General features: G+C 48.0%; 1 protein-coding gene across 1 annotated transcript in view; it reads right to left on the bottom strand.

Moving 5' to 3' along the window:
- The window catches only part of plxna2 (plexin A2), a 180,731-nt gene that overhangs the window by 41,837 nt on the left and 114,459 nt on the right, over window positions 1-24,435 (bottom strand). Inside the window, exons 12-17 of the mRNA XM_086159682.1 lie at window positions 18,542-18,693; window positions 13,678-13,795; window positions 10,389-10,525; window positions 8,132-8,299; window positions 6,197-6,290; window positions 232-471 (exon numbers count right to left, since the gene is read on the bottom strand). Coding sequence (XP_086015808.1) covers window positions 232-471; window positions 6,197-6,290; window positions 8,132-8,299; window positions 10,389-10,525; window positions 13,678-13,795; window positions 18,542-18,693 — 909 coding nt within the window. The remainder of the gene's footprint in view (window positions 1-231; window positions 472-6,196; window positions 6,291-8,131; window positions 8,300-10,388; window positions 10,526-13,677; window positions 13,796-18,541; window positions 18,694-24,435) is intronic.

The following is a 24,435-nucleotide window of genomic DNA, read 5'->3' as shown; positions in this document are numbered from 1 at the left end:
GCTCCGCTTGGGTTCCTCTCATTCACACACATGTATCCTGTCTTGTTTCTGCTAACCTTCATTCCTCTACTTTCCAGAACATCCCTTCACCTTTCAAGATCGTCCTCCGCCCACTCCCTGCTCTCACAATATATCACAATATCATCTGCAAACATCATATCACTTATACATCAAGTATTGAACAGCAGGCCTCCCTGCAAAGGGCTCCCTGGCCAACTTGACGACCTTCACCTTAAGGATGATGGGCGACCCGGGTTTCTGCTCCAGGACCCCAGTGGTGCTCAGGGGCTCGAAGTAAGGGTTGGGATAGTAGAGCAGGTTGGTGTTGTTGTAGACCAGCAGCGCCTGCACGTTGTTGAAGATGAAGCCGAACTCGTCGGCGTGCTTTACGGTGTCCAGGCCCGGGTGGTACTCCTCCAGCAGGGACGGGGCGAAGCAGCTCATGCTAGTCGTGTTTAGCACTTTGCACACCTGGAGAAGGGAACAAGACAGTTGAGGGGAGTTGCAAGTGCGATTCTTCGTGTCTGGCGACCTGAGAACTTTGAAATGGGACGAGATGCAAACCCAATCCCCGCAGGCTTTCATTCTGTTATTTATTTCTTTTAATTGTCTGCGAGGTGTGTTGTGGAAAACCAGACTGCACGTACGGCGTGATTTGCTCTCGGGTTCAGACAATTAAAAAAAAAAAAAAAAAAAATTGTTTTGCAAAAGAGGGAGTGGAGACTGAATAGGAAAAATTGATTAATTCTCAGTCTGACCGTTTGTGTTTTTGATAAAAGACACCCCAGAGTGGGCGGGGCTAACAGTTAAAGAGAAATCGAAAGCTCCGCCGTTGTCCTCGAGCGCCATTTGCCTGCCATCCGCTCCGCCGGGTATTGCATACCGCGGGTATTTCCCTGCGTAGCGTGCTCGATCTCTCGCTTCTATTTTCTCTTTAATCCTTGGCCTGCCAGTGATTATAAAGCCGCCGTCGTTGCCGTCAGCGAGCATCACGTGCTGGGCGTCAATCCGACGGGACGAGCCCGGTGAGGGATAAATGGGGCACGGTGGGATTTGTTCAAACAAAAGGAGTATTTTGGGTTTAAGTGTGAAAGCGCACTGCGGCCTCCACAGTACGGCTTACTTGGGAGTACTGAGACGCTGTGCGGCTCGGCCGGCAGAGCCGGCGTCCCTGATATCCGAGGGTTAGCGGTTTGAATTCCGCCACCCCTCGTCGGTGTATCTCTGTACGCGGTTGAGTACTTTCAAGTTTCAAGCATGTTGAAGCAGAAAGCTGATGAAAACGCTTTACAAGTGGAGAACTAGGTACTTATCGATTAATATACACTGTAGGATTTTTGATTCATTTTTTTGTCTTAGATCCAGACAATTTTGATGAGAGAGTGAAGGGTTGTGTGTCTTCATACGTAGCCCTTGGATTGGTCCAAGGTGAACCCCACCTTTCGCCTAATGACATCCGAGATAGGACCATGCTTCGACTACTTTGGGAATCTCGTTGACCCCGTATCACTTTTCCTTCGATAGTGTCTTCTTCTCACACGGACAAAAACAGCCGTTAGCTTAGCATTGTGGAGTGACGCGATTTACGTGCTAGCAAAAAAAAAAAAACACAAATATCTTTTGACCATAGCACCTGCTGGATGTTGGTGGGGCCGTCACAGATCGCGGCGCTTTAACCTACGCGATAACGCAACGCTAGACACGTAAACAATTGTGGACATGAAGGTGACTGAGGACCCTCTGCTCCGTCTGCAAGCGAAGAGCCAAGGAAGGCTACAGGCGACGAGAGGCGGCAGCAGGCATGCTAGCATGTCGTTGTTTTGCAGGAATGATACTTGCATTGAGCGCCGCGCTCAGTGACCACATCCTCCGGCCAATCAGGGGCCGGCGGGCTGTCGACGTCACAACTCAGTGTTCTTAACCTCCAAGGAGCAGGTACTAAGAAAGTACTCGGCACTGTCCTTTATAGAAACGCCTAAAGGGGGCTACAAACATGCTATTTTGCTTGCTTATTTTGGGAGAGGAATCATTTTTCACAGTACTTGTTGGCAAAAAAGAGAACAAAACAAAATCTCAAGCATCGCTTCAGTTCTCTCCACCTCAAATTCCAAGAACTTGTTCGTTTCAAGAATACTCTTCAGTGTTATCTTTGCCTCTCGGATCTGAATCTCATCAGCGTGTTGCCAAATACTGAATTATCACACGGAGCAATTAGCAGCACTTGTACATCAACCCCTCCGGGCCATGAAGAGGAAAAGAAGCTTTCTTTTATTTAGTTTTTTTTTTTTTTTTTTTTACATTGATAAAGTGCAATGAGGTCGAGAGAGAGGGAAAATAATTGGAAACTCCGCCTCATCTGTCTTTGGCTCCTCGCTGCAGAGCAGAGACAGGGCTGCTACTACACCAGCGCCTCGGGCTGAGCGCATCGCCGCCATCGCTGCGGCCCACTCAGCCGCGCAAAGGTCTCTGGCCAGTGTAGCCGCGAGAAAGTGCGCGAGGACTACGCGAGGAGATGTGCGTGGGAGAGAAGCTACGGGGTCACCGAGATGGAGGGGTGGGGGAGGATGCAGGGTGGAAGGGTCACTGACTGTTCTGCTGTTCCTGCACTGCGATACTCCTACACAGCGCCTGTTTGCCTGCCAGCCTGCTGTTCCGACCAACTGCTAGCGCCGGTGTTAGCGCAGGCTAACTTCAGCACCGATCCGTCCGCGTCGTAGCGCGACGGACGCCGCTACAGTTCCATGAACTTAATCCTCCCTCGCCTAAGGTGGTGCTAAGTGAAACATCATGTTTTGGATGTCTTGCCATGTTGACGCCCTGACTCATCGCTACAATCCAAAACTGCACGCCTATTTTTTTTTTTTACCTTCTAAAGTAACCGACGGAATCCAAAAATATTCTCCCCTCCCCTGCTCCCCGATGTACCGTCTATCAGTTTACAGAGCTTTGTTTGCCAGATTCTGTCAGCCGGAAAAGTGTCGGCCGTTCCCCGCCGAGCTCAGCTCAAAGGAAATACTTCCGGCTGATATGCGCTGTGAAGCTATCCGGAGTGACTGGAACCAGACGCCGCGGTTTGTACGCTTTCTGGCGGACAAACGGCACCGAGGCCCATTATCTCGGAGCAGCACAACCGGACGAGGCCAGATGGTTTGTTACGCAGAACCATCTGGAAGAGACCCTGTAGAGGGGGAGGGGGTGAGAGTTTTTCAGAAAATAAGCAAATAAATAAATAAAAGACTTGGCAGGTGACGCTGTGAACCATCTGTCCGTCAGCGCCGAGGGCGAAATCGGGAGCGGGAACGCAAATCAGTCCAACGGATGGAGAAAACATCTAAACCCTCCAGAGGAAGCCCCCCCTCTGCAGCGCAGATGAAACTGATGCTAATGCTAACCTCCGAGCTAACCGCGTCACCGGATCCAGAAGAATCAGACGAGCCGCTTCTCCCGAGATCACGAGCACGGATGCTACAAAGCTGAACGCCCGCTACAAAGTGTGCAGGTTGCGGAGCGCTCCGTGCACGGGGGGGGGTGGGGCGAGTCCAGCCCGGCAAAGACGGGCCCGAAGGCGCCGCCGGGACAGCCGACGGAATTCGTGCTCAGAGAGAAAAATATCCCTTTTAGCTCTCATCCAGATTATGATAAATGTTTCAATTGCCGATCCGGTGACAGATGCGGAGCGTTTCACAAAGACCCCCCCCCCCCCCCAAACACACACACACACATGCGCAATGCTGATTTCTTTGTGAATCCGCACAGGTGACACAAGGGAAAGAAGCGGGGAGAAGCAATTTAGACGGAGACAGGTGATCATTTGAAGGCTGTCTGGCAGGTGGGAGCTCTTATTGCTACAGGCCGTCGTGTTCGTCCTCCAGCGGCCGGGGGGGGGGGGTCGGAAAAGAGAAAGAAGAGACGAGGAGGGATGAAGGACAGGTAATTGTCACCTTAGCATTTAATAGAAAATTTGTTCTCTGTGGGGTAATCAAGAGATTGACAAGGGCTCCTTTTGCAAGAGCACAGAGGAGAAAATCTTTTTTTTTTTTTTTTTTTTTTTATTCTCCCGAACCTTGAAAACCTGACAATTGAGATACATCAGACAAATGGTTCCCATTCTTTCCCAGGAGCCCCTCCTGCTCATCAGGTGTCCTCCGCGCTGAAACACGGCCGAGACATTTTGCATGTAATTACCGGTCCTTCGTGACTCAACAAAGATTTTTTTTTTTTTTTTGAGGGAAACTGTGTCCTTATGTCAGGGTTGGTCGTAGCACAAAAAAAAAAAAAAAAAAAACACACACACCCGAGGCGGCGTTTTGAGTTTTAGCGAAGGAACAGTTGCTAAGCGAGTCGGACACGCGAGGCCAATTTTAGAGCGGGGATGTCAGGAAGGGAGCGGCGGGGCCGCAGCAGAAGGCCGCGGCTTGTTCAAACCCATTTGTGCAGAAATCCCACAAAAAAAAAAAGAGTGCACGGCGATGGGTGTTAACTTCCTTTTTTTTTCCCCCCGAGGGTCAGCAGAAAAGAAGGGAGAGTTGACGGCAGGCGCTCAGAGCCGTGATGGTGTGAGCGGAGGTCAGGGTCCAAACATTCGGAAAGTCAAAAACGACTTAATGATATTTGTTTTTTTTTGTTGCAAACTAAGTCATCTGTATCTACTGAGCACATTGATACTATTTTCACACCTAATACAGTCATCCCTTGTAACACCTTTTGCGGTCTCACTGTGTTGCAGATTTTTAATGTGTGATATCAAATTTTATAGCAGATTAAAAATCCTGATTTTTAATTTGCAATTTTTTTTTATTTATTATCAATCAATATAAACAATTTTGCATTATGGATTTTTTGCTATAACCTGGGTTATGGTATCCATGCATTTTTATATATCAATTATTTCATTTATTTTTATGGAACAATAAACATTTTGTAGTCTGGCGACCAACCAAAGCGTGGTGTTCTGTATCCTGGGTTCTGATTGGCTCAGCGACTGCAGCATCATTCTCTGCATCTCCTGCACATAGCAAGCATTTAGCATTTTGCCTCGTCCGTTTCAATCGACATGTGACCGCTAATCGTTTAAGAGTATAGGAAAGGTTATTAAGAGTGTGGCGAGGGTCATAAACTTTTAAGAGATAGATAAATGATAAAATAAAAATGTGGTCGCTTCTTCATGGATTTTCGTTTATCGGCGCCGGTTCTGGAACGTTACCCTCTCGATAAATGAGGGACTACTGTAATTCATATGCAACATATTTATTTATCACTTTACGAGGTTCTTCCTGTTTCACGGTGACGTGAAACAGCTGGAGGGCAGCGGTTCACCCGGCGGGATTTATATTTCCTCTTAATCCAGATTAAACTGAACCTGAAACACCCGGAAACACCTTTTCCAGGAATTTGGATGTTTAAAGTTTGGGCGTCACGCCGAGGGGTTTTTACGCCGGCGTGGTCGGGCGCAAAGTGCCGCTCTCAAACATTCTCCTCTGCATCCCGCGGAGACCTGAGCCGTCCAGGCGGCCTTCACTTCGCCAAATTGACCCCCACCTTTCCCAACACCGCAGATAGGAGATCCCATCCTCTTAATTAAGCCGGGCCCCCCAGGGGACGGGGGTGGGGAGGGGGGGCTCCGATGCAATTCGTAATGATTTCCCACAGCCCAGATTTTGATTATACAGGACCTCTTTATGCTGACCAATGGCTGCTGACTGCGGTTAATCTTCCATTTAAACCCATTAAAACCCTCCTTGCCCCCGATCATTGATACCTGCAACATTCTCCCTGCTGACCCATCCTAACTCACACACACACACACACACACACACACACACACACACACACACACACACACACACACACACACACACACACTCCCGCCTCTCTTCAAAGGCTATCCTTGAACCGACTCCAGCGGAGACAAACCGCCCCTGCACGCAGTCAGAAAACTTTTGGATTATTTGTCGGGGTGGGAGGGTGTTAATCATCATGCTTGACATGCAGAACACACACACACACACACACACACACACTCAACGCCATCTGCATTATTCACACACTTCAAATGGAGGCTTGAGACGAGTTGGAGTGGAAGCCAACCGGCGCCGAGCTGGAGGCTCGCCTAGCGTCTTATCGCCTCTTTGTCGAGTTTGATGAGTTAAGCGGGAAGCGGTCCGCGGGGACGCCGATCGGGCGCTGATGGACTTACGTTGACGGACTCCTTGCCGGCGTACTTGACTCGAATCCTGGGTTCCTGAACCACGTCCAGATTGGTCCCGGTCACCATCAGCGGGGTGTGGCCACTGTGAAAGACACATATTGGACATTGTTTGTGCTGCAGGTTTCGACCCGCTCGCCAAACCCCGTCCAAACCCGACACGCCGACGCCTCTTACTACATGTGGGCCACCGAGCCATTTTGCAGTCGATCAAGAACAGCCCCTTTGGAGCCGATGGAACTGTTTGCAGCTTCCAGAAACTTTAAGTAGCTCACACCCAGCACGCTGACACCTGCTGCTAAGTGAGGGTATGTGCCATGTTGTAGCTGATAAAGAATAGCCCCTTTGGCACTGAAGGGACTTTTTGCAGTCCTTAGAAAGTGATTTTCTGTGATTTCGGACAGCAGAGGAACAAGGGACGATGGATCTCAGCTTAAAGTTCCATAGGAACTGCAAGGATGTTTGGTGGTTGGTGGAACTCATAAGCCACGCAGACTATTAGACAGTTTTCCTCAGCGGTTGGCTGTTAGAAGCAGCTAGAAATGGGCCGACAAAGAGGTCCGAGCTCTTCTGGCTCGCTTTGCCGCAGAGGGGTTTGGAGGGCTCTTCCGGGGTTCCTCACACAGGCAAAGCAGTGCAGGGAAAAAATATAGGCACTTCAACCCATCTGATAGTCTAGTGTTATTAATCCTGCTGTGCACAACCGTGGTACCTCACCGCCTGTAGGGATGCAAAACCAAAAGATTCTCCTGGGGGAGAAGGGTTCCTAGAATGAAATATCGCACTGGACATTTCTTAGCAATGTTCTGTACAAAAGCAGAAATGGACGTCCCATAAAGCTAATAAGTAGCCAGCCTTCCGTCCCTGTTCGGTCCCCTTGTCCCTGTTTGGGGACCTCTTGTTTGCAAACTCAAAAATAACCAAGAGGCATCGGGAGATGAAAAGCTAGCATCACACCGCATGGTGATTGGTGGAACTCATAAGCCATTAAAAAGCCATTGGCGGATCACTGTTTTTAAAAGCTACCGCGGTCACCCGTTGTAGGTTTTCTCACGTCAAAGCAGGACAGAAGGAGCAAGAAATGGAGCTGATGAGGAAGTCTGAGCTCTTCTGGCCTGTGACGCCACAGAGGAGTTACCAGGGCTTGCAGAAGAACATTAGCATTTTGACCCAAATAAGTCCGCAGTTGCTTACGGTGAGGCGTAGCGGTGCAGGAAGGAAATAAAAACACTTCAACCCGTCTGATAGTCTGTGGTTATTATTCGTGTTTTTCTTCTTCTCCACAGTGCTTAAGGCACATGTCCCCATAATGTGGCCCCTCACTACCTGCGAAAATGGAAAATGAAGAAGTTCTCATGGAGGAGCGGGATTTCGAGGCCGAGAGTTCTTAGAGCCGCAATTCCCAAAGCGGCGACTGACTCACCAAACTTGTACCCAAAATACCCCCCCCGTCCAAGAGCATCCTTTCCTTTTCCCGCGAAACACTCGCGCCCTCGTCACCCTCCATTGGCCCCCCCGCCTGCTCGGAGCCATCTGCTTCGGGTGCGCAGCTCTGATAGCACATTGTTCGGCCGAGACACTATTTCATCTTCATCCCTTTCCTGCTTTTAATTAGTGCTGGACGCTGTGTGTGTGTGTGTGCGAACACGTGTGTGTGTGTGTGTGAGTGTGCGTCCGCCCAAAGATGTTCAACAGATGGATCAACAGTGGAATCTCGGTCTCTCCGGTCTGTCCACCGCGGCTCCTCTATCAGATCCAGACTAATTGGAAAGGGAGCCCGGCCGGTAATTGAAAGTGCAATATTGACCCGCGTCTGCTTGTTACCGTCGGCCTGGAATGGCCTCTCCGCGAGAGGTCGGTTTTCGAAATGGGGAAGTGAACTTCCCGGGTCCCCGGCGACAGGCTTTTTTTTTTTTTTTTTTTTACCTGGCGATGCTCCAGTCGGGCTCGATGCGTTGCACGGTGGGGTCGTCGATGTACTCGAAGGTGAGGCTCTCCCGGATCTGGGCCCGATCCACTCTGACGCTGATCTGCACGGGGCCGACCCCCGACAGCGAGGGGGCCGAGCAGCACACGATCTCCGTCGTGGTCCGCCTGGAGACATCAAGACAGGTTTTTGAGTCTTACCGTCGCTGAATGCTGGATGGGATTAGGCTGGATGGGATTAGACAACCACATGTTAGATATACTGGAGATAAAGTCAAACTGAGATGGTTTGGACGGCTTGAAGGATGCTAGGAGTGGACCTACAGGAGAGGGTTATATGGAGGCAGATGATTGGCTGTGGCGAGCACCACGAAGGAGATCGCGGCGTCCCTGAACGCATCGTCCACACCAAGATAATCACCTAAGAACCGACCAAATTTAATAAAACGCGCCGCATCCCCGTTTTTTTTTGGGAGGAGGAAAACGACGATAACCCTCGTCTTCTTGTCATCCTCGTGTACAAACAACCGTGAAACACGGCGACTCGCTGCCTCTCGCTACTTTCGCTCCGCGTCCGACCTGCCCGACTCCTCAGTTTGGCCCAGTTCATTAACAGGAAGGCGGGGAGGGGTGGGATATGAGTGTGTGTGTGTGTGTGTGTGGTAGAACCCATCCCCGCCCTCCTCCTCCTCCCATATCGGGAATACGGGAGAGAAACACAAGCCAGTAATTAGCTGCGAGTCTCATTAAAGCCGGCCTGACTCCTCGCCCTTGCACTGTTACCATCGGATCCGGTGGAAGGGGCTTAAAATAGACGCAGGAGGGCATCTGGGAGCAGGGGAGAGGAGGGACGGAGGAGAGGCGGGAAGGTGGAGGAGGGCGGGGTGGGAGCTGCCGGTGAGAGGGGGGAGAGAACGAAAGGGAAACGGGTGGGGGAGAAGGGGTAGAAAGAACGGGTGGGTGGATGAAAAGAAGGTAGCGTTATTATAGAGCCGAGCATCGGGTCAGATACACCTCATTAAGATGTACACTAGTTTCTGACAGCAGGGGGAAGCATCCTCCTCTGTGAGTGTGTGTGTGTGTGTGTGTGTGTGTGTGTGCATGATGTAATATCATAGGGGTGGTACACTCCTAAACCCCATCGAACTGATGATGGAGATCATTCACCCTCATGCACATATCGCATAGTGACATACAATATTCACGGTTTCATTACTGATGTTATATAGAGACATAAAACTATTTACTCCCTCATTTATGTGTCATCTACACACATTCACCATTTCCTTCACGTCCTATGGAGACATACAAGTGTTCACCCTCTCATGCACGGATCACATAGAGCAGCGGTCTCCAAACTACGGCCCGAGGGCCAGATGAGGCCCGCCTACACATTTTTCTCGGCCCCTGAACAATACCAGAAATGCATTATGATTTTTTTTTTTTCATGTAATCGTGACTTGTACATGCATAGAGCGTAACATTCTAGTCTGTGCCTCATCTGAAACCCCTCCCTCAAAAAAAAAAAAAAAATCCTGGATACACCCCTGTCAAATTACCTAACCAAAAATTGATTCAGAATGCAGGGTATTTAACCTGCAGTGGACAAACGATTATTTTTTTTGTTCATTTCAAAGAAAAGGCTGTTTTTTCTCATCTGTCAAGAGATGAGACAAAGACATTATTCATTAATAATGTTATTATTTATTTTCTGTTTTTTTTTCTTATTTTCTGTCAAGATCCCAGAAAGGGTTCATTTTTGGTTACGTGTCGCTTTCTGGAAAACAATAAAGGGAAAAGTTATTTGGCCCTAGCAGGAAAAAGTTTGGGGACCCGTGACATAGAGACATTCAACAATCACTACCTCATTGATGATGTAATCACACATTGACATAATAATTTATCCTTTATTAATCCCCGTGGGGGACCCTAACCCTTTCATTCACAGTTAAAGTTCTGCGATGAACCTCCTGCGTGTTAGTGGACCGAGGGAGGGAGGCGGAAAACCCGGAGGAATCCAACCAGGGACCTTCTGTCTTTGAGCCAGAACTGCTAAAGGAACGTGTCTCAATTTGCACTGACATTTTAAAGTAAAGAAAAGAAAAAAATAAATGTCAAATAGACACAGTGTTGTGAGAGGAAACATACCTGGGTCAGAAATTATCTTATGTTTTTATGGAATACTTGTAGGAAGTCAATGCTAAGAATGACAAAGGGACGTTTCCTGATCTGAGTGTGTGAAGGTTTGGAGTCTCACCCGAAGAACTCGCACGTCTGGTTCCCGAACTGCACGTGCACGTTGCTGCCGGCGCCCAGGTTTTCCCCCATGATGGTCACCTTGGTGCCGCCGGACTCGGGGCCTCTTCTGGGCGACAGGCCGGTGATGGTGGGGGTCTGGGAGTGACGGCAGCAGCCAATCAGAGGAGAGAGAAGAGCGAGGGGGTGGCGGTCAGAAATATTCAGAAGGTCAGGACATCAAAATCAGCAAACTGATTCTGGACATTTAACAAATATTAGTATTTCGATAAAATTATTATATGGTTAATTATAATATTAGACTTGATCTCATTTCATGTTAAAGTACATTTCTAATATATGTTTTACTAAGAAAAGGCAGGACTGCAATTACTCTTGGATTTAGTGATTAAAAAACATTTATATATTGTATATATACATAAATGTATAGATTTCTAAATGCAGATGTTCTCAGATCTCCAGACGATATTTTTGATACAGCAGAACATTGATTTTATTGATCGGGGAGAGCTGCATTTTCATAATGTACTTATTTCAAATAGCTCATTCTGTGGTGTTCAGTTGCTGTTGATGAGCATGGAAGAAAAGTGTGTGTGTGTGTGTGTGAGTTTACTGCGTCAGGTGTCACAAAGAAAAGAGAATCCAATAAGGCATTTCATCACCCACCCACCCACACCCACACACACACACACACACACACACACACACACATTAAACCCCAAAGTGCAAAAGCTTGCAATTATGCTGTAGAACTGCTGACGGAGACGTCTACGCAGCAAGTGTGTGTTGTGGAGAAAACCGCACAACACTAGGGTGAGGGTGTATTGTTTGTTTTTTCAAGCTAGCCAACAACACTGGAGCTGCGTGCGTGTGTGTGCGCACATGCAAGATTGCAAAAGTGATGCCATTTCCGAGCGGTTGAAAGGTATTCCTCTAAGACAGCGGTCGCAAGCCATATATGGCTCTTCCGGTGACGGCATATGGCTCCTAGACAATTTTGAGTTGAAAAAAAAAAAATTTTGGAACTGATTTTAAAGTAGGTGTCATAAATCTTCATAATCCTGTGTCATTTTAAAGTAAACAGAAATTAGATCTGAAGATAAATTTTACGGGTCATCCTTCGGTCAGGACGGGACCCAATGTCTTCCGAGCATGACCGGATTATTGTAAAGGTAAAGAAATCAATTTTATCAGACAGGTGACTAGTTTAGCCTTTTAACGGAAAAGATGGTGCAAAAAAAAAAAAAGACAATTATTAACATGCATTCCAGGCTGCGTGGACAGAGGAATTACAATTTGGATCTGCGGTATGTCTAATATGCAACGATAAAATTGCATCAATGAAATGGTCAAATAAAAAGCGACACTTTATAGTGTAAAAACATATTTAATTTACTATACGTTCAAAATACTATATGGCTCTTAATGAAATATATTTAGAAATATTTTTATGGCTCTCCCAGTCAAAAAAGTTCCTGACCCCCTGTTCTGAGAGTTGCAGCCTCTTTTCCCCTTTAAACAACCACCGCGCCGCCGGGAGGGGAAAAGAAGAAATCTTAACACGGGGGGCCCGTCGCGTTGATTTAAAAATTAAAAATAAATAAATAAATAAATTTAAAAAAGCGCGAGCGTGACGTGGAGGATGGGCCTGGAGCAGCTGCTCCGAGAAGAAAACGTTGTAATTACAAGCTGCCGTTAATTGTTCAGGGAGTGCAAATCGTGGAGGTGGGAGAGTTTTGTAAATAGGAAAGTAGATTATCTGTTGGCTGGGCAGACACACACGGCGGTGAGGGAAATTGCAGTGTGTGTGTGAGTGTGTGTGTGTGCAAGAGAGAGAACTGGGAGTAGCTAATGTTTACCTGCAGAGTGAAGCTCTAGAAAGTTGTTTATCTTTCACCCTGCGTGCTATGTATTCATGATATTTTCATTTTCTTGTCCTTAACCTCTACAGGCGACGTGTCTGATCGAGACGTCAGCGCCTGAGAGCCGTGCTAGGCTAGCTTCGCCACGTTGCTTAGCTTTTAGCAGATTCGATTATCCGACAAAGGGCTCAAACATTGTATTTCGCCATGCAAAGTTCAGATGTAAGACTTAAAGAGAAGAAAAAAATAAAAGAAAAATGTTACATGAAGTAGCCCAAACGTCCGCGAATGAAATATATCGACTTTAGTTGCTTTTTCGCCGCAAACTCCCTCGACTGCATCCGAGATCAGCTTCCGTGTTTGTTTGCGGCCGCTTTCACGTTCAGACACAAACACCGCTGGTAAATCGAACCCTCGGCGCTCTCGGCCTCTCCACCCCCCCGTCTGACTTCCTGTGCAGCCGGCATTGGATATTGGATATTTTTTTTATTGGTTGCGGCTCCGTTTGTAGAGCGGGCGTCTCTCCAATCACACGTCCCAAAGTGTCCTTGAGGAAGATTCTGAATGCCGAGGCGCCGCTCGGGCCACGCTTCACGCCTTGCGCAGCATCAATGTGTGAAAGAGCGAATGCAATACGTGGAAACCGTATTATTTTTTTCGTGGCGAAGGACGATGACACGTAACTGCTAGCATACACAGATCGACCTTAGTGGGCTGCTAGCAGGCGCAAAGGGCTCAATCTGTTATCATAATTTTGCGGTTCCAACTGTCGCGAGCTATCCCGCTGGTTGCCGAAAGGAATATTTCGAAAGTTCGGTTATAAGGAACATGCTAGCTTTTTGGGGAAATTCACTGAATAATATAACCCCTGGGGTACGGTGTCGACAAATACTGCATCGTCAGCATTGGCTAGTTAGCTTAGCGGAATAAATCTCCACATCGCCTTGTCATGCACTAACAAAATCTGTTTCTGATCATTACTTTATTGACTAGTTTATTCATCTAATCGTCCTTGCACCGCCTCACTGACCACAGTATGATGTTTTCCTCCTGTCGTTGTCGTATCCGTCAGCCAAATTCCTCGCATGTGTGTGAACACACTCCTTCGATAGATGCGGATTCTGATCTTGATTCTGATTCTAACCTCATCTTGGCAAATGGGTGAATTTTACTCAATCCCTGTAACCTGGCCTTTGCTTTTTTTGGTTTATAATCAATCAGACTTTATGTATTTTGTCAGATTCGAGCGAAAAAAAAACACAGTTTGTGTACCTGGGCTGAAGGTGCTGGAGCAGGAGAGGAGAGGGATTTTCCTAGTTTAAAATAATTTTCTAAAAAGTGGTTGTGGAAAGAAGCAATAATCAGGCCTCCCAAACTTTGGCTTCCCAACGAGCGACTGGTGAACACGAGATTAGCGTGAAGACGTACCACGAAGGAGTAGAGCTGGGAAGAGCGAGCCCTCAGCTCCGGCCGGCACTCGCCGACGCACAGCTCCACCGGGCCGGCCGGCCCGTCGGCGGGGGCCGAGTCCATCTCGCACACGATCCTGCGGAAAAACAAGAAAAGAAAAAAGAAAACAACACAAAACAGAACATGTCAAATGGCGGCTAATGCAAATAACGCGGTAATGATCGCCTCCGGTACGGGGAGAGTAAACAAGGGCTGTGAAAAAGCAGCGCCGGCGCTTCTTTTCTTTATCATTTCTTTTTAAATGACTTAAAAGCCCAGAAAAACGTTGGCGGGTTTGAAAAGTTCTCAAGCCGAGTTCGGAGAAAAGAATCAAAACCCCCTTTGCTGTTCGATATTGATTTGTCCTCCACTCTGAATGCAATCTTCTTTTGTTGCCTCACTCATTTCATTACGGGACACATCCACACATCGACCCCCTCGCTCCTCCGACCCCCCCCGTCGACGCTGGCCTCGAAATGACGGCGCTCCAGCCCACCTGAGCGCGGTAAATCTCCCCACCAACAACCGCCACCGCCTGCGATGTAAATCACCGGATCGGGATCGATGTGGCTTTATCGTACCATGTGATCAGGTGTCGCCCGGCGCCACAGGTGAGTAGATCAAACCGAATAATAAAACAAGGATGCGTATTGATCCGCGAGCCAGGGAGTAATAAAGTGCGAGAAGCAATCGCTGGGCGGCGGTGGGCGGGGCGGAGAGAATAGCACGCCGGCTGTTCGCCTGAAATACCGCCGACCGTGAGCTGGTCCGACTCACATAGCTTTCCCAGAGCGAAGGGAGAAAGAGAGGGCACAGCTGGCCTTGGTTTATGTAAGATTTAAAAAAAAACAAAACAAAAAAAACAGCTATTTTTACATAATTGGGAGTTTTACGCCAGCTCATTTAAAGTGAGAATAAAGAGAAATAATAAGTGATGTTTAAGTTTTAATCCCATGACGGAGGGAATCATCTGAACTCCAAGCGGGTGGATACAAACGGGTGCCGTTAGCTTTGGGGTCGACACATTTGCCGCAGCTAGCTGCACCGTTAGCGACGCCTTTGGAGGAAGCTAGCGTAGCAATGCACGGGCAATGAGCGCACGTCATTGGAATCCGGCGCGAGCTTCATGTTTTTGGACTGGCGGGGAGAACATGGAGCCTCCACACAGAGAAGCCAGTGTCGGAATTGAACCGGGGACCTTCTCGCATTTTGTCAACTTAATTATGATGTTAGCCGGTGAATAGCTTCTTGCGAATGTTAAATATTTGGATATTCCACCCGCTGAGTTCAATGTCTGGACGTCGCGTTGCCATTAACAGGTTGCCGACTGTCCGGCTGACTCAACAAAGTTCTTTTTAAGCAGACATTTTTGGAGGGCCACTCGCCCACTCCCTCTGTTAGGAGGATGGTCTCCTTCGTAAAATCGGGGGAGAACTTTTCAGAACGTTCCCGCTAATGAGGCGCCTCAATCTGGCTGCTGAAAAAAAAAACAAAAAAAAAAACGACCCTAAATATCGGTCTTTTTCCAAGAAAATGAAACAAACTTTTCTCTTCAAAGCGGCCTCGCCACTCCTCCGAGGTCAAGACATGAAAATATATTTTCGTTTATTTATTTGGAGTTCCAGTGAATCGAGACGATCGGCGTGATTCAGGATAGGACACGCGCGCGATGAACCCATGTGACCCGGTCGTCTTGGCTCCTACCGTCGCCATGGCGACTTCAAGACGACAAGGGTCGCAGGTGAGTTCTTTTTCAACGTTTTACCTGCACATCAAACACACCGCTAACAAATTGTCGCCTACAGCCAAGTGGCACAAGCTGAATCTTAATCACAGCTGCTCGTGACGGCGTCACGTTTTTCTTTTCTTTCTTTTCCAAGCGGCGTCAAAATGAAGGGAGCGTTACAGGCGGAGCTGAGCCGCCCTCTTTCCCTGGGCAGAAGTAGGCCAAGACACAAATTAGGGTTAAAGGCTCCTCTGAGATCCGTGACTGTGAAAGCCTGTGAGCGTGAGTTTTTCAAATATCACAGTTTTATCTGTTTTCAGAGCACGCGGCGGGTCTCTGAGATGTGCTTCGGATCATGTGATCATCGTTGCATCGTAGGGTCACTGCGGCCCCGGATCCTCCCGCTGAGGGACCAAATGTCCACGTCACTGTCTGGCGCCGGTCATCTGAGGTCGGCGGTCAGCAGGAACTCAACACTTACCCGCCAACACGGCCCTGACGTGTCGACGAGCTCTTAAATTCAAGGGCGGACACAAAGTTTCTATTCTGACACTGCAAGGTCTTGCGGGAGTCGCGATATCCACGTCAGCTATGCGGGTCAAAGGTCAAGGTCTCGGCGATGGACCGATATTCAGATGGATGATAAAATCAAATTTTCCGTCGACAGCATCCACCCTCGATTCTCAACATCCAACGGGTCGAGGCTCGACTTCGGAGATCACGATTTTTTTGGAAAACCAAGCTAGTGTGAAATTTTTTAGAAGGGCTGAAGTAACTTTTATTTTGTTTTCTAAATCTCGACATCTCCATGGGGTCATTAATTTTTAGCGATGTCGCAATATCGGATTTGCTTTGACAACGCTATCGTTTGTAGCCATTGTGCCGGCTTACTGACGACAACCAGAGGAAGCTGGACGTAGGCCCGATTCGAATGTTACATTTAATGATTGCCTTTAACCGCCTGAGGTCCGCCACATCTGAGGAGGTTTAAACAACCAATGAGAGAGCGGGTCTTGACGTGTCCTGCCAAGAAGTGGGTGGGCATGAGGAGTGTTTCATTAGTCAGGGGTGAGCGGGACGGGCTTTAACATGCTCAACGCACAGCGTGGGACGATTAGGGAGGTAAACACTGGCGCAGAGGCGCAGCTGCTGCGCTGCTGTTGCTAACTAGAAGGGGGCCACGGCGACGCTGCGAAGGCCGGCGGCGTCACGGCTTGGACCCCGTCCAGTCTCCGTTATGGGCAGCTTCTTGTCGTAGTCCTCGTACGGCGGTTGGGCTCATTGGCCGTCGAACCACTGATCCCTTTAATCCACCAAATATGTGACATTTACAAAGCCGGCCAGCGATAGCGTGAAAGAGACGGATCGAAAGACCTCCCGGGTTTGAGCGGAGGACAGAAACGAGAGGTCGGTCGCAGGCTGTTTTGGCAGAACTGAGCGATATCTCAGCCAGGAGGTTCGGCTCGGTGAACTTCTGAGCCCGAGCGCTTCAGAAAAGAAGGATTGCGAGGCTTTTTGAGTTTTGGAAAAAAAAAAAAATCTGGCTCCGGCTTCCATTTGCTGCCGTGGAGTAACCGGACTCATTGTTTGAAACATTTTAAAAAATTGCTGAGAAAACTTTCAGTCGATGAAAGCGGGTTGACCTCCATAAAAATCATAATGTCATAAAACTGTGAAGGATTTTCAAACATGACATGAGAGCTGTTCCTGCCTGAATCCTAATAAGTGGACAGAATATTTGGAGTGAATTTAAAACTGGACCTGAATCATTTCAGCAGTTCCAAGAACATTTTCAGTCTTTTTTTTTGGTGCATTCAGACAGCAGAGGAACAAGGGACAGCACTGAGGCATGTTTTTTCTTTTCCTTTCCATAGGAACTAATGTGACACATCGGTGCTTGGTGGATCTCATAAGGCCACCCATTACCAGATACTTCCCGCACCACTTTTAAGATCTATTACGATCGCAGAGAGAAATTGGGCAACGAAGAGGTCTGAGCACTTCTGGACCTTTCCAGGGCTCGCAGAGGAACAGTAACATTTTTACCAAAAATATGTACTGAGTTAGCTTACGACGGGTTCTTCACACAGAAAACAAAACATTTAATTAATTTCTGGACGATAAGCCGCGACTTTTTTCACGTAAACAAAATGTGGCTAATATATGGACTTTTTGGGTGGGGTGGGCTAACGAGCTTCACGCCGCTAAAACATTTCTCCTCGTCACATCGGACGGATGAAATAAACGGGAAATTCTGAGTCCGTTCAACTCCGACACTGAAGAAGGCGACTTCGATGGTTTTAGAGCGAAGTAGGAAGCCCGAGATAGTGATCGGCTAGCCGGCGCGGCTTATATTGAGGTGCGCTCAATAGTCTGGAAATTACGGTATTCAAATTACATACAGTCTTATATTTCCAGGTTTTATGCTGTTAAATCTCCGTCATCCTGTTACCCCAGCACTGTATCACTTTATACTTTAAAATTCTATATTTATTGTGCCCTTTATTCTTGATGTGCTCACTGTTATTATTTTGTTAATTCCATGTCACTGTGGCATAGTGAGAAACGTCTTCTCACTTCCTCTGTATGTCTAGTAAATGTGGAGAAATTGAGAATCACTTTCTATTCTATAGTTTGTGTAGGTACACTTTACTGCTAACCTACACTTTATGATCATTATTTTGTGAATCCATGTCACAGCGGGATAGTGAGAAACGTCTTCTCGCTTCCTCTGCTTGTCTGGTACATGTAGAGAAATTGACAATAATAGCTCACTTTTGACTTCTGAAATACACTTCAACTCATCGGAGAGTACGTGATGATTAATCTTGCCATGCAGAGCTGTGGTCCGTCACTGCCTGTGCAAATGCAAAACTAAAAAGTTCCCCCAGAGAATAGAATTCGAGTTGTACAGTTCTTAGTTCTTAGCAGAAGACGTTTCATAAGGCTCTGTAGTAGCCTGAAGTAGTTCCGTCCCTGTTTGGGGACGTCTTTTTCACAAAATCACTATTATTTTTTTCCAGTCTTTCTAACCCCGGGATAGCAAAGAGGCGCCGCGAAACCGAAAAGCTAGCGACACGCTAGCTCGGCCCCATTTTCCCCACCGCTTTGACTTACTGCTCGGCAATGATGTAGCCGTCCTGCACTGGGGCGCACCTGACCCCCGCCACCTGCACGTTGCCCACCATGTCGGCGAAGGCGAGGCCGAGGTTGGTGCCCAGGATGGTCACCCGTGTCCCTCCTTCAGGGGGTCCGGCTACCGGTGTCACCTTCGGGGTGGGGGGGACAAAACAAAACAAGACTTCAGGCTTGAAACATGACAATGAAACGCCTGTTGTTTCCCCCGCTGATGATGCTCTCAGACTCTCAAAACAATTACGAGAGCCTCGCGAGCAACAGGATGCGCACCGCTTTCGCGCAACGGGAGCCAGCTGGAATCAAACACGGCTAATTCTCTCCAAACGTGACTAAAGAACGCAGGAAAATCCAATGAACATTACTTTCCACTTAAAGAAAAATTGGAGGTATTATTAACTTTCTTGGAAGGACGCCTGCTGGGGCTCCACTGCCGTTGCCACGGATGATAAATTTAACAAGGGGGCAATACTCATGCCTGCCGCCCCCCCCCCCCCCCACATCCCCAACTACTCATAAACCACAATATGGCAGCCCAGCATGACCTTGGCACGGGGTGGCACGCTGCCTTTCTCCGCAGCAGAGCGCTGACCTGGCCGCCATCCATCCTTTGGAAAAGCCGGAGGAGGAGGAGAAAGACAGGGGGTGTGAAGCAGCAGATCGAGGGGATCGCGGGGGCGGGAAGGGGGGGGTGACAGGAGTCGCCGCCACAATGTAAACAATCAATATGCTATTACTGGCCATGCTAGCGGAATGAGAGAGTAAAGTTGTGCCTGGTTACTGAGTCGCAAAGTGCCATGTGACGGCGGACTCCTTCGCAAGGTGCTGTAAACCCAACCCCTACACACACACACACACTTCCACCAGCGCACACATGGGCATTGCGGCCTCCCTGTGGGACACTAGCGTTGTAATCTAGATTCAGTGGACATTAATTGCTCTGGATGTAAAGTAAGTGTGTCACTGCACCGCCTGAGGGGTCTGAATACATGAATCTTTCAGCGCTGCTTGGGCATGCAGGGTACGGGGGGGGGGCGAGGTGGGGGCGGAGGGGGACGACATAATGGCTAAATATATCCATGTCAGGCGATGGCAGCAGCTATTTGAGTAGTGATGGTTACATAAGCAAAAGGACGAGGCCTGAGAGAGCAAGGGAGCAAAAATGTGAGGTGAGAGGGAAAAATCGGAAGAGGAGAGGAGGAAGTGCGGCCAGGTGGATGTGGCGGCGGCGGGTGAGGCCGGCGGCGGCCTTGGTCCACGTATGAAAACAGTTCGACGGAGACCGCCCCCCTAAAAAAAGAACCCAAAAGGGTCACTGAAGGGGATCCATTACTATGATTGACAGGTCATCCACGCAGGTTAAGCCCCGCCCCTCACTCCAACACCTGCCGGGATTGGCTCCGGCCAATGAACGGACGGATTAATAAATCTGGAGTCAATATTCTGTTTTTCTGTTTTCGGAAGGTTAAAGGACGTCAGTGACCTTCTTGCGTCGGAGGCATCCCATAATATCGCCACACACGGTAAGAGTCCAAGAGTCCTCCAGAGACCCCGTGTTTGTCTTTTCACGCCACGGCGAGCAGTCATTGGTTCCTGCGTCTCCTCCTCTTCCTCTTCGCTCCCTGTCCTCCTTCATCTCGTCTCCCCGAGGCCATGTGACACATCCCGCTCCTCCCGAACACCAGTTTGTCTCCACCGGACTGTTTTTTTTTTTTCAGACGGGACGAGGAAGCGGAAGCGCGATCGGACACGCACGCCACCCTTAACCCCCCCCCCCCGCTCGTCTTTAACATAATCCGTCTCCCTCCGGCCCCGAGGGATCTGAATTTCGGGCCGCGTCCTGCCGCCGCTTTCCCCCGAAAATGCTCTGCCGGATTTGGCAGCGATTGTAGGGGGGGGCTGTAATCCGTGAGGGAGGAAAAAAAAAAAAAAATCCCGAAAAAAAGAGGGTCTCATCCAAGGGAATAATCTGTTTGAGCTGAAAGGGGGGGTCGGAATGGATGTGGATGTCCGTCGGTGAAGCGACGCATCCGGCTGGAGTAGAGGAGGGAAGCTGGGAAGTGCAGATTCATCTAATGCTTCGCGTACATCAGAAGACTTTGAAAAGATTTGGAAAAGACTCCCGGAAAATGATCACACCTGCTCACATTAGCCTCAGCCTCGTCTCAAACTGAAATTTTACAAAGACTGTGAATCTTACAGGGACGCTATTTACACGACTACAACTAAAACTCTTTCGGCGTTTTTTTCCCGTCATGCAATGTTTTCAGAGCTTCTGCTATTTCAGTCCATCGCTTTTTTCCTTCTCCGCTCAGTCGTGATTAGCTGGAGAGCTGACATCGCCCGAGCCGGGCTGCTCCGCCATCCCCTCCTCTTTCTGGACGCTCCACGCCGGTCCGTCGCCATTCCCGGTCATCCATCCCGCCAACGAATCCCGTCTCTGCCTCCAATGTCGCACCGCTGATCGTTCGTCTCTCGGGTTTCCGGATTTTTTAGAGCTCATCCATTGGTTGTTGATTGTGTTACGTCACAGAGACTGAAACACTTGCACTCATATCAAACGTGTTAAAACCCTAAGAATGGGAAGAGACTGATCGGAAACAGCTCGGATTATCACCGTATACTTAACAACCTGGATGACTCCAGTAAGACTCCTAAAATTTCCTTCTGATTTTCATTTCCTAGTCTATGACGGTGAAATCTTTTGGTGTTAGCCCGGTATAAAGTGCTTTTTGTCCACAGTTAAAGAGCCGCTAACATCCTTGATGAGGATGAGAGGAGGGATGAGTCCAAGATCTTTCCGCTGACTATCCTACAGTTGCATTGCCCCCCCACTCTTTTCTCCCCGCCGTGCCTCCAGCTGGAGCGGGCGCCGTTCCCGCTCGCCGACTCCTGCCGCCTCAGCGGTTTTCTGGACATCTGCTCGGTGAGTGGAGCTAACCCGGGGGTCGGCGCCGTTACGTTTTTTTTTTTTCTTCGTTACGTTCCACGTTACCCGCCTCCAACCCTGTTAGCATTGCGACCCTATATCTGCTGCTGCGTTAGCAGTTAAATGCTAACACGTGTTATGTAATGTATTATTAAATATATTTACTGTTCATACAAGATCATTAATAAAGAACGTTTCAACCAATGTATGGACAATCTCTCTTTAAAATACAGCAATACCTCGACTTACGAGTTTTATCCATTCCATTCGTGAGCTTGTAACTCAAGCTTGCTTATATGTCAAATTAAATTTTGAATTGAAACTGGTTCGGTATGTGTTTTTGAAGAAAAAATACATAAAAATAATTATAAATTATTAGAGTATTTTACACATATTTATATATCTAACTGTGCAATATTTCATAACTGTGCAATATTTCACTTCATAACACCTATATGTTCAATAGTTTTCCAATATTTTCTTGTGCACGCCTTATCTTTCACTTGGTATTTAAGACCTTAAGACACTTTATAGTCTTCACTTGTTACTTAAGACACTAAATGGTTTATTTGCATTTCTTACCCCCCCCATTTTTTTTTTTTACTGTTTATACAGTTTTGTACTATTATTTATTATTATTATGTTTTCTTGTAACTTTGGCACAACAATTTCCTTCGGGATAAATAAAGTTGTTCTTATTCTTATTCTTGATCTTATTCTTACTCTTCCATTTTAAAAACTAAAAGTTAACATACTGTCATAAAAAATGATTACAAAATAACAACCGATGTATTAAAAAATGAAAATGAATCCTACAAGAGGATGTTAAGAAATAAACTAGTTTAATTAAGTGTATTTTCCTTGAAGATCTACAGAGTACATCAGGGGAGTTTTCGCATTTCATGCGCTATTGCTTAATTCAACCTATTCGCTTTACACTTGAAGTTACGATTATTGCTAAATGTAACTTGCATGCTATGCTACACTTTATTGCTAAACGATGAAGGGATTGAGCGCATGCATGTCCTCTTTTTAAAAACGGTCAAATCATCCCCGACCGGCTTCGGATGACTCGCGATGCCTCGTCCTCGTCCAAGGACGTTCTCGCCGTCTGCTGCAGACGGAGAAAACTCGTGACTCAAGATTCAACTGCATTTTAAGATAGCAATCTCACACGGCCCCGACCCCGCCATGTCTCCCTCCTAAGGCGGCTGCGTAATTCGCCGTCGCTTCCTCGTAGTAAACGCGTGCAGAAGCGACGGGCGGAGCCGACCGCCTTTCATATGCCCATCAAAAAAAAAATATAAAAAACCCCCTCCCCGCTCCATTTGATGTCGTCCCCCCGTGCTGTTAGCGGGGGCTTACGTCTCGTCAATATTAATGGGCCGTGGTGGGGGGGCGCCGTGGCACTTAATAGAGGCATTAATTATTCAAAAGGGCCGATCTGGTGGAAGGCACACTTGCTAATGTGCGAGTGTGTATACAAATCAGCCGGTGATGGCTGGGATGGGGGGGTGGGTGCACACAATCAAAACCAAATTTATGAATAAATTCATCCCGCTGTGGGTGGATGGGACTGTCTCTTAAAGAAGGCGTAGACACCGTGAGGGAGGGCGCCGTTAGTGTTTAATGGCGGCTCCTGAATATAGGTGAGCTTAATGCGCGCGTCCCTGTGAATCGGCTTGATTAGCGCCGGGTGTTTTTCGCCGCCTATAGCTGCAGACGTGCCGCTCGGAGGGAAAGGGGTTTACGTTCCTCTTTCTCGTGCACCCTCGTGTTCTTCCTGGTTCCCACCAAACTTCGGCCGTCGCTCAGATGTAAACGTCCCGGTGGATGTGATCGATTTTGTTTTCCTCGGGGGGAAATTTTGCTGACAGCCATTTGCCGTCATCCCAAATCACGAGAGTGAAGGGTTTATGGACGTGCCTGTTTTTTTACATCCAGATGATTATGTTTTATTGTGTTTATCAAAACTCCTTTCCTGTCCTTCCATGAACAGATTTCCCTTCAGTAAATAAATCAGCCTCCACTGCGCGCAAAATCATCCAATCACATGTTTTGCCGGTTGAATTTGAGTTCCTCCCAGGCCTTCTAACGCTGTTTCAGATAAGCGATGTAAATATTATGAGTTACTTGGAGGGATTTTACAAATGGGAAAATTAAAAATGGATGTTAAGCCCCCCCCCCTCCAGCCGGTGCCCTTTTAAAAGTTTGCAGGGAGTCGACGTCTCGGCCTGCGGCGCTCCGGGCGCCTCGTTTTCCTCATCCAAACTCCGAGACGGCGGAATTTTGGGTGATTGAGAGGTCGTGTTGCGTGAAGACACACACACACACACGCGCACATGGGAATTGGGGAAGGCTTTGTGTGTGTGTGTGTGTGTGAAAGATCTACTGGCCTTTTTTCCTTTACCTCATCTGCATACAGACGGAAAAATCAGTGAACCAAAGCTCCTCACCTCACTGCTCAATTGTCTGCACTGGATGTGACTATGTGTTGGAGCAGCGTGATTTCGATCGATGGGAGCTAGGGGTGTGTGTGTGTGTGTGTGTGTGTGGGAGGGGGGGATCCGACGCATGGGTCGGCCACGGTGCATCAGTCTGATTAGCCGGCTTGCCCTGCCCCTCCTCGCATCACTGGCTGCATCATCACCAGATTCCGAAAGACAAATTCATCTGTTTTTACTTTCTGTGGAAAATAAATACCCTTGTATTGTCCCCCTTTTCATCCACATCCATATAGCCATATATCCATATTCAGGAATGATATGTTATTTCAACAATGCATCAGCATTAGATGGGAAACTTTGTTTTTTGACTTATTATAGCTTTTTTGTGTTGGATGGCCCCAACCGGAAAACCTGAAGAGAGACTGAAATCCAAAGCTAGGCTTGTGTGGAGACAGGGAGATGTGGGGGTCAACTTTATGGCCTACACACACACACACACA

This window comes from Fistularia commersonii, chromosome 14 (genome assembly GCF_037954325.1).
Source record: "Fistularia commersonii isolate RoL2024-O1a breed Wild chromosome 14, RoL_Fcom_v1.0, whole genome shotgun sequence".
In the NCBI taxonomy this organism is placed as follows: Eukaryota; Metazoa; Chordata; class Actinopteri; order Syngnathiformes; family Fistulariidae; genus Fistularia; species Fistularia commersonii.
This window is presented reverse-complemented; position numbering and strand designations above follow the sequence as displayed.